At 31.7% G+C, this 10,961-nt stretch overlaps 2 protein-coding genes across 3 annotated transcripts in view; both read left to right on the forward strand.

Moving 5' to 3' along the window:
- LOC111715325 (uncharacterized serine-rich protein C215.13) overlaps positions 1 to 6,335 on the forward strand; it is a gene marked incomplete at its 5' end in the record, with an annotated part of 19,432 nt that extends 13,097 nt beyond the window's left edge. Inside the window, 9 exon segments of one of the 2 annotated variants that reach the window (XM_023490647.1) lie at positions 1,869 to 1,965; positions 2,733 to 2,875; positions 3,318 to 3,460; positions 3,543 to 3,880; positions 3,929 to 4,605; positions 5,069 to 5,091; positions 5,151 to 5,207; positions 5,278 to 5,325; positions 5,854 to 6,335. In XM_023490647.1, the coding sequence (XP_023346415.1) occupies positions 1,869 to 1,965; positions 2,733 to 2,875; positions 3,318 to 3,460; positions 3,543 to 3,880; positions 3,929 to 4,605; positions 5,069 to 5,091; positions 5,151 to 5,207; positions 5,278 to 5,325; positions 5,854 to 5,957 (1,630 nt within the window). 2 annotated transcript variants of the gene reach the window in all.
- Positions 6,336 to 7,542: 1,207 nt separating this feature from the next.
- On the forward strand, positions 7,543 to 10,751 carry LOC111715324 (probable cysteine protease RD19B; the record flags this gene model as incomplete). The annotated part of the gene is given in 4 exon segments (XM_023490645.1): positions 7,543 to 7,630; positions 9,746 to 9,852; positions 10,128 to 10,167; positions 10,669 to 10,751. Coding segments are annotated over 4 exon segments (242 nt in total), but the record flags the coding sequence as incomplete, so codon positions are not given.
- Positions 10,752 to 10,961: the final 210 nt, after the last annotated feature.

Below are 10,961 nucleotides of genomic sequence, written 5' to 3' on the forward strand. Positions count from 1 at the left end.
AATTATGACAGCACACACGGGGGGTGTCCGTCTACATGCAACATATATACATTTTTACGCGCACATAGTTAACACATTTTTTCTTGTTTTAAATGTAAAAGGCAACATTTTGTGTTTAAAGATGTTGGAATTCAGTTCTTGAGATTAAACTGGTAATTATACCCTACCCTATTGCACTCAAGTCTCGCCTCTGCTAAATGTGTTTATACCTATTTCAACTCTGAACGTTTTCTTTGATGCAAATCACATTTTGTTGGAGGCAAAATTTTAAAATTTTTATCATCTTTAAACCTTCCTTGGTGAATAAGTGAGGTACCACACAAAATTGGGCCCGCTCGGTTCACCCGTTTTGACGTTTATTGGATACAAACGCGGACAGACAAACGGAGAGACAAGTAAAGTATATAAATACTAGGCTTTTAGGGCGCTTCGCGCTCATCTTCTATTTAAATTATGAACATGTTATTTTTGTTTACATTTAAAAACAAAGAAGAAAAAAATTTTGCGGATTTAAAAAAAAAAATTTGCGGATTTTCAAGAATTTAAATTTTTTCACAAAATTAAAAACCTTTAAAACACATTTTTTTTAAATTTTTATCATTCATAAACCTTCCCTGTGGTCACGTGATGTCCCACAAAGAATTTAGGCCCGATCGGTTCAGCCGTTTTGACGTTTATTGGATACAAACAAACAGACAGACACCCAGACACCCAGACAGAAACCCAGACAAACAGACAGACAAGCCAAATTTATATATAGATTTATATAATAATATATAGATAAAAAGGGATATGTCTGAAGGGGAGGGGGGTGTCTGAAGTCTGGTTTATAATGATAGCCTTTATTTAAACCTTGTCTTTTGAGAAAGATATTCTCGGTTTTCTTTCTGAAAACCGGATTGAAAAAATGGTATTCTATTCCTCCTTCATCTAACACAAGATTAAAGGGTTTCGACGTGAATCGCAAATACGAAATCTCACCTAAATTGAAATCACGCCTACAGTCCCTGTCCCTTTAAAGATATAGATAAATTTCAGCTTGGTAACAGACATAAATTGTTTCAAAATTCCTGAAGCTATAATTCAGTTTCTCATCTTTAACCTTTAAATAATTGTAAAACTGAAACTAATGGTTGCAACAAATTTGCACCAAGTAACCTGGCAAATTTAGCATCTTGAACATATTTGCAGGATTTAGCAACAGGCATTATATTTTCTTGATTGCGAAACTAAAACTTGTTTTTTTTATTACCCCACCACGCCTTCGTTTTTGTTTTAGTAACAGTACTCATATACTCAACATTACAGGGTATTTCAATAAAAAGGACATTCAGAGATGATTTTTTCTTATGATGTGAATTACGGCAATAATTAAAGTATGATTTTAGAAGTAATAATTACAATATTTTCTAGACCTGATATTTTCAAAGTGTGGTATGCCATTTCTTTCGCTTCTTGAATTACAGATAATTTCGTTTTGATTTTGATTATTAAAAAACATTGAATGATAAAAGTTAAAAATCAAAGAATAGTTAAACTGTAAACTTTGGCACATGCGTTTAAAATACTAACCCTTAAAATATTAACTATTAAAGTCTGGGGGGTTTGAATCTATGTATATTGTATAGCCTGGGAAGGGGCCCCCCCCCCCCCCCCCCCCCCCCCCGTAGAGAAAGGCCGTAGAGGTAAGGTATATAGTTGCAATGCATGTTCATAGCCAATTTTATCAAGGCCAGTTTATTGAAAAAATTATACCGTTAACTTAAGTAGTTTGGGTGCTAAACAGGTTTGAAAATAAATGACAAAAAAGATTCGAACGTTTTTATTGCATTTGACAAATATTAAGATTTGATTTCTTTGTTTTCTAGTTTTGACGCTACTATAACTGAACTTGTGACCCGAGAACTTGATGTGCTGCTACACGGACGAACTCTTACAACCTTCTTCACTGATACTCAAACAAAGGTGAATTTTCGATCACACTAGAAAAATGCTACACTCATATACGCAACCTCAAAAAATGCTACCTAATAAAACGCTACCTCAGAAAATACTACCTTATAAAACGCCACCTCATAAAACGCTACCCAATAAAATGCTACCTCATTAAATGTTACCTAATAAAACGCTACATCGTAAAACGCTACCTCATAATACACTACCTCATAAAACGCCGCAGCATGAAATGCTACCTCATAAAAACGCTTCCCAGTAAAATGCTACCTCATAAAATGCTACCTCATAAAACGCTACCTCATAAAACGCTACCTCATAATACACTACCTCATAAAATGCTACCTCATAAAATGTTACCTAATAAAACGCTACCTCATAAAACGCTACGATCAGATAATGGTTGCATGGGTAACGTTGTGAATCAGGCATTGTCATCTTTGCATGGAGGGTCACTTAAATTAACGTCTGCAGTTCCTTTAGAGCAATACATTTATGAGAGAAAAAAATCAGATTTTTCAAACACCATTTTAAAACTGGAAAATTTTTAGATTTTGGTCAATTTTTAGATTTCTAGATATTAAGTCCGTTAAAGCAAAAACTATAACTTACTTTTTTTGTGTATTTTGCATAAATGGGATTTAATTGAAAGGACGTAAGGTTACAAAAATATATACGGATTAGAAAATAAGAGTTTGATGCGATCATGGAAGTAACCAGTTCAGTTTTCGTCTTTTTTACTTCATATTAACAAAGACTTGGCATTTCTATTTGTTTAGATAATTCCTACTTCTAGCACCTATATACAAACCATAGAGATAACTCCTACTCCTGCCTGGAGTCCTCAATATTCTACTCCCACTCCACAGTACTCCAATCTTCCATTTTTAAGTCCCACTACACGCACTCAAACCAAGCAAAGGAAACAAATGGATTATATTGAGATAATTGATTTAATGTTTGCTTTAAATATTAATAAAATGTAGTTTCCATACAGAAATATTCTATTTTGTTACGATATGAATTTTGTACCTCTTATTAGAGGTGGGCGCATTCGACTATTTTTTATTTTGTTCGCTGATCGTTTGTGAACAACCAAGTTTGTTATTTTTATTTTCTTTTATCATTTATTTTCCTTCTATTTTGTTCGTTTTCTCAATGAATAATTGTTCAGTAAAATCGTTTGTTTTATTGAATTTTTGTTCAATCAAATTGTTTTTTCATTAACAGCTTTCGTTCAATAAATTCTTTCTTGCAGTTTAAAAAAGACAAAAGCTTTTTCAAAAGTTTGTTCAAAATTGGTAGATTGAGTTTGTCTTGTAAACTGTAAACAGTCTCTTTGAATTCAATATGTTTTGTTCTAGTGAAAAGGCAAACCTGGAGGAACTGGACAGTTTTCAATCTCTACAGGAGATACTTCTTAAAATTAAAGAGCGTGCGCTGAGTGCCGTAACTGCTTCATTCATTGAGGCAAAGACGACTGACTTTACTCTTGAACCTACTCCAGGTTGTGTATCTCTTTATCATGTTCAATATCGACATAGTGAATAATACTTAATAAATAATCCTTCTATATACATTTTTTTCAGTTTTGCAAGCTGCCATATTACCAGAACAATCTTCATCTCTTTCCTCAGTGGTATTCGCAGAAGCTTTTCCCTCTTTAATGTCTTCCATAGCACCTGTATTCATGTCGAGCTCATCGAGTACATCAATCTTACCATCAGTTTCAATTTCATCTTCAGTATCAGAGGTTTCATCAAACGAACCAGAAGTATCAAGCTCCATCCAACCAGGAGCATCAGCATCAACTGCATCATTAGTATCAGATGCTTCATCACAGCTTCCTGAATCAGTACTATCAAACTCCATCCAATCAGAAGCATCAATTTCAGTTATAATTCCAATCTCTCCTACATCATTATCATCATCAATAGTTCAGAATTCTTTATCATCAACATCTTCGACATCTACCTCATCAATAATATTGCCTGTATTACAATCAGCATCAACATCTGTCACAAAATCATTTTCTAAATCTGTATCTACATCTTTCTCTCGTTCATCTTCATCATCCTCATCCTCATCCTCATCTTCATCGTCCTCCATCTCAACCCCTATATCAAACAATATCAAAGCAGCAGATGTTTCAATTCCACAAGAACTCTTAGAATCAATAGACACTGAAACAAGTGAAATCGTGGTATCTCAAAATGACTCTGAGGAAGAAACACCTGCAGAGAGTTTAGTTGAGGCAAAGGTATCATTACCAGAAGTATCATCCTCTTCATTAATATCCTCAGAGTTAATTCCGTCAGAATTAACTTTCTCTGAAGTACCTTCTACTGAATCTTCATCAACTTTATTATCATTGGATTTAGCGCCATCAGAGCCATCAGAGTTACCACAATTAGAGTTAATATCATCCGAGTTAACATCATCTGAGTTAATGCCATCAGCATTATCATCATTGGCATTAACATCATCAGAGTTAACACCATCAGAGTTGACAGAATCAAAATCAACTGATTCAGAGTTTTCAGAATCAAAGTCACTAGAGTCATCATCTTCAGTGTCAATACCATCAGTTTTATCTGAAACAGAGTTTAGCAAATCAGAAGATGTTTCAGACAATAACTCTCCTCACAAAAGGAATTGTTAAAATCATTATTTTTGTTAAACATTTGATTACAGGGGAAGAAAGTTCCAAACTGTGAGTGATCGTTTATTTTTGATTAAAATTCATACAATTTTCGAGACAGATCAAGGTTTTCCTTTTTTGACATATTACGAATTTAAATCTTCTAAATTATTCTAAACATTGTTTATACTTTTAAATACGAAGAGTTTCCTCTATTTTCGATAAAAAACTTTCCCGCATTTTTCTGTTCAATTTAATTGTTAAAGCAATATAATATTAAAATTAAACTTTTCAATGTTGTAAGTCTTAATATTTTGAAATATTTGAACAGACTGTATTATTTACGTATTTATTGTTTCATTATTTAAATTCTACTGTACGCGAAAATCTTGGTTTGTAACTTTCTTGCCCTGAATTATAAATTTTATTTTGAAAATCAAAAATATTTCTAATTTTTAACTTTTAACAATTTAGCGATTCTTTTAGTTCCGATGTTGGTAAGTAAAATGAAAATGTAATTGATTTTTTTTTTTGAATAAAACGAACATTTTTTTAGATAATGAAGATTCTTATAACGATTCTGAACAATTCAATACTTTTGAAGATCTGGAAGGTATACTTACTATTATCACAAATCCAAAAGGTTTTATCTCTGATTTTCTGTAAAAATCTGTATTATTAAGGTTTGACTGGAATATCAGAGCGAAGACGACGTAAAACAGAAAATCCAGGTAAAAGGGACTTGTAACGATATTTTAAGTGAACTCATGTTAATGAGTTGCATGCCTGATGCTTCATCTAAGCAACTTAAGGAAAATATCGTTTTTTTTCTTTCTCGTGTTGACTTCTTATGATTTCCTACTTAGTGTCTACTGCATAAATCCAACATTCACTTTTACAGAGAACCCACTATTGGACATTATTATTTTTGAGCATCATCATTTATCATGTTCCTATTTAAATATAGGGTCACTTGAATTTACTTCTTATATTAAAGTTTTCATTTCAATTATTTATTAGCGCGTGTGTGTGAAAATCAAAATTTTTATAACAAAATGAGCATTAGATAGCAAAAAAAATGTTATCATAGTATTGGCTCTTAATTTTCATAATGGGTTAATGATAGTGTTCCCTCTAAAAAGGGAAATTCATTTATATAAAATAGTTTCAGAGTAACGTTTTTATACATGATATATTTTTAATTATTATCCGATCAGAGCTTCATATATTCATGTTGCATTCATTTGCTTATTTTTCAGAAGCAGTTTCAGAACCAGCAAATCCCTCAAGAGATGAGATGTGCAGTTCTATGGTAGTAACTGTAACTGCAACTACAACTATTACAGCAACTGTTTTTCAGTGATAGTTCCATAACTGTAACATTATCATCTTAACACGACTGTTACAGCTACTGGTTATCAGTGATTATTCGTAACCGTAACATTATCATTGTAACACGACTGTGACAGCTACTGGTTATCAGTGATTATTCGTAACCGTAACATTATCATCGTAACATGACTGTGTCAGCTACTGTCTATTAGTGATCGGTTACTGTAACGTTATCATCGGAACACTTTATCGTGATGAAGGAGATGTAATTATGACAGCACACACTATAGGAACAGTTACAATTGTATCAGTGCTTATTGCAGTGAAATGGTATCGAGTCTTTGCCACAAACTCAATTTTATAACACCTATATCTTTGTAACCTGATTATTTAAACTTTGGATTTAAAGGATTTAAAGTTTGAAATGCCTAAGGTCTAAGACATTGGGTTTTAAAGATATAGAGATAAGAAAATCAGAGTTTATGGCAAAAACTCAATTACAGACAGGAAGAAATCATATAATGCAACCATCCAGTATTATTTCAATTTAAATCTGATCACATGGAATCAAAATGAAGACTTTTGCCATGAAAGATAATCCGTTTTTTTGTTTGTTTTTTTGGTCACGAATAAATACCGGGATTGAACTTTAGTTATTTTCCAAAGGGCATTATCTCAAGAACCGATAATTACGGTTGGATGTCCCAGTACTGCGGATAGAACATACTAGGGGCCAAGCGCTGCAGCTAATAAAGATTTACGAAGTGGCTATATGGGAAAATATCCTTGGGAAGTTTCCACATCCGAAAAACCTTGAGTAAAATGTAAAATGTCTAACCGTAAAGTTGATATTTTTTTTTTAATTATTTGTTTCAAACTTTACATTTTCATTCGAAAAATAAAATTTGAAAATTATCAACAACTTTATATTCTATTTGGCATTCTGTGAACGCTATTATCATTTTACTATAAAAACTAAATTTAAATCGCATTCTACATTTTACAATACGCGCATATGTTTTACTTTACTGCAAATTCTCCCTTTTTCGGCCGTATTTGCGAAAGACAAATTTTGCAGATATTTCACACTTTGGAGTGGGATTCCACAAAATTGCATGTCACTGTCGAATTTATAGCCATTATTTGAATCGCAAAACTAAAGCAGGCATTAATGATGTACAGTAAAATTTTTTTTGTAAAAATTAATGAAAATATAGTAAATGATATGTAATAGTTCCATATTTTAAAACTGTAGATCTAATTTTCTCAACAAATACAGTCTGTTGATATACCTACTATCTTAAATAAACAAATGAATTTAAATCAATAAATATTAACAAAAAAATCATTTGGAAAAACTTGTTTCAGCCAATAAAAATGTAGTTCTTGTTAATACATATAAATCAACAAAATTTTTATATTGCTCTTGATTATTCAAGATTGTTCAAATTTTTTTTTCAAACATTATTTTCTTTGATTGAAGATTAGGTTAATATAATGTTTAGATAGATGACCAATTTTTTCTGAATGAAAAAATATTGACCTTTTCCTTTGAAATTAAACATAATTATTATGATAGAAAATATTTCTTAAGTCTCCCAATTTTTGATAAACTATTTTTATCATGTTTACTGACACTGCACTGTCCAAGTTCTTTTATCTTTTGTTGTTTTTGGACAGTAACAACGCACCATGAAGACTGTAGTAAGTGTTTTTTTTGTATATTAATATTAAAGGGGCTGTATAAGAGTAAGTTTAAATGACCTTATTTTATGCAAAGATTGTAATGTTCTTTTCACAAAAATACTTATGGAAACCTTTATATTATTAGTGTTGAAGGCAGTGTCGTTTTTCTAGTTTTAAAGCAGTTTAATTCTTATAATTCCGTTATGTTCTCCTGTAGTAAAAATGCGCAATTCACTTTTGAAATGAAACCACTACTGAAAAAAATCAGTTAAAAAAATTACTTCTTTTGAACTAAAGCGAGAAACAAGTGCTTTGTTTAAATGCATATGCCAAGGGCTACAAAAACGTATGTATGTCCTAATAAACAAAGGAACAATTTCTCTTATCTATTAATATTTATTTAGGAATATAATTTTTGTGACAAAATATACGTAAACATCTACGCCTGAGAATTTTAAAATTGGTCAGTTTTTTCTTAAACTATGACAGAGACAATTATAGCACAATCATAAATATAAAAAGGCCCTCCATAGCATTGTATTACACAACAATGGTCTTTTTTTAAAGCAAAAACAATGTTTAGCCTTTTTTAATATACAATCTTTTAATCAATGCTGAATTTACATTATTTGTTATCTTGGGATATAAATAATAGTTATAAAAATAAGAAAAATATGTTTGACACTCCGCAAACTCTGAACTGAAGGTTGCTAAATTTGCATTCAAGTTTGTAAACCAGGATATTTATTATTTAAGGTCAAGAATCCGGAGACTTTGATGATAAAGTTAACCTATAAATGTCACGATGAAGTTGAAAATTTAAATTGTCTTTTAGGCGTTGAGTTCATGAACTGGGCAACTATTTTAATTACAGGGTGTCCCAGTAAACATGGGAATTAAGTGACGACTTTTAAATCGTCTTTGTTCAGCGTGACATTATAATTGAATATAATTGAATTGTGTTGTATTTCAGTTAAAGCAGTTCATATTTTAGATCCCGCTAGTCTTGGGAATTCCAAAATGTGGTTTATTATATATGCACCTTCGAAATTGCGTGAGATATCAAAGAATCTGTCCAGATCTAATTTATTGAAGAACAACTAAAACTTGTTAATGTTAAACATTTTAGTCAATTTTGAAGTTACAAAGAAAGCAGATAACATGTTCAAAAGCTTGAAAGACGTTCAGTCTTTATTTTGTACATATTTTGACATTTATCAACTATCTAAATTCGAAGAAATTTTTCAAGTCGTCTCTTCATTCCCATTTTTATTGAGACACCCTGTATCAAACGTTGTCCATGATGAAATGAACGGTCTAGGCCTGGGCACGTTTAGACTTTTTATTTAAACTAAATATTTCATGTATTAATTAATGTAAAGATATCACCTAAGTGGGAAATACAGAAAACATCATTAAAAACATACTTATTTACTTTTTATTTATAAATTTTAAACATTGCTATCCCTAAACAGGCTGGGGGGGGGGGGGCGTAAGGCGCCCCCTGTAGTTTTTTTGGTCCTATCAATCTCATTTTTGACACTGTCATTGTGAAATTTTGTGGCTTTTAATGAATTGAAATTTAAAGGATTGTTTGTAATTTTTTTCTTTTTTAATGCATAGGGTTTGGTATAGGACGGTATTTGGAAAATCAAAAATAGCCCATAACTTTTTTTTGTGACTGAGGCTACATAGCTAAAAGCTATATTTTTGAAAAGCCTTGAAAAATGAATATAGAGACATGTGTCAAACTTTGATATTTGTTTAAAATATAAAAAAATATTTTTTTTTTCATTTTTCTGACCTATTTTTTTGGCTCTTTTTCAACTCTCCCTAGCATCCAAACTATTCAAGTTATCGGTCAAATTTGTTTTTCAATGAGCTGGCATTGGCAAATTGGGCTATGCACATGCATTTCAACCCTATACCTGTTCTCTAAGGCTTTTTTCTAGGGAAAGAACCAAAACCCCCAGCGTATCCTGGTTTTCAAGTACCCCAGCAGGGATAGGGTTAACGATTTCTTCTGCTAATTTAACGAATGCTTTCATAACTTTCTCCAGCCCTAGCGTTTACTCCTGATGAGGAATTAATTAATTTTACGTCAGCTTTCCCTTTAATCAACTCTCTTACAAGGTGTTGTTGGTGTGTTCCTTGTTCCTTATTGTTGAGGGAAGCATACTGTTCCCGAACCCAGATCAGGAGTTTACAAATTTCAAAATCAAGTTTAATAAAACTTACAGGTAATGATGTGGAAGAAAAACAAATATATAAAAATATGTTTATTCAAAACATGTCTTGCTCTTTCACAAGAACAAATTTGGACCCTGGCAGAAGTTATATGCATGAAACAACTCAAAAACGATAGTTTTCGGATGGTTTTTGCATTTTTGATTTTTTAGGTTAAAGATATTGCAAAGTTTAACAAAACCAAAATTGAACAAAGTACAGTGTTGAAATCTTTCAAGTTTTATTAAATGTTTTTCTAAAAAATAACAATTAACAATACTATCTACAGGAGCTGGGCAGAGGAAGAGACTAGGTTTGCAGCATTCAAGGTAATCAAGGTTAAACCAAAGCACTGTGATTTAAAGGACTCAAGCTCTCAAGCAATTATCGATGAGAATTTTGCCAATTACTTCTTAAAAAGTAAAGCTGACAACAACTGATTTTGAGTGGTAACATAAAAGCCCGGGGCGATACGACACTTCTAAGTCGACCCTGTCTTTAAAATGTATAAGACTTTTTATAAGCAGGCTGAATCTAGTGAAGGAGTATGGAATACTCCTTGGGTTAAATTCATTTATACAAAGACGCCGGAAGAAATTATATAATGTCGCCTTTTTTGAACATTTTTCGTGGAATAGAGTGTCTTAAAGAAAAAAATTAACAATGAATGAACAAAATAGATTGTTCAGAGAAATGAAAAAATTATCGTTTTCTAAAAATGAACAAACAAAAAAATCGAACGAACTTTTGCCCATTCTGATTTGAAGAAAACACGAAGACAACAATCCGACAGTCAAAGTTCAATTCTTCAAAGTTTTCCAAATATTTAGAAGAACTTGGACCGGATTGAGAAGCACAATGGAGAAAAGCACTCATGGAAAATGGGAATCACCCAGTTTGCTGATTTAACTAGGTCATTTCGAATGATTGGAAAATATCTGGAAAATTTCTTTTTTCTTTTAATGTTTCATGTTACTGCTTTCATGTCAGTTAAGGTAGGATTAAGACTCTTAATTATTTTGGTAAGTCCAAACTGCAACCTAGGGTCAGAGATAGTTTATGTTATGATGTATTTATTGCAAGGCTAAATAAAAAAAATTAATTTGAAAACCAGTGATCCAGT

The sequence above is a fragment of the Eurytemora carolleeae genome, unplaced genomic scaffold (assembly GCF_000591075.1).
Source record: "Eurytemora carolleeae unplaced genomic scaffold, Eaff_2.0 scaffold1753, whole genome shotgun sequence".
Classification (NCBI taxonomy): Eukaryota; Metazoa; Arthropoda; class Copepoda; order Calanoida; family Temoridae; genus Eurytemora; species Eurytemora carolleeae.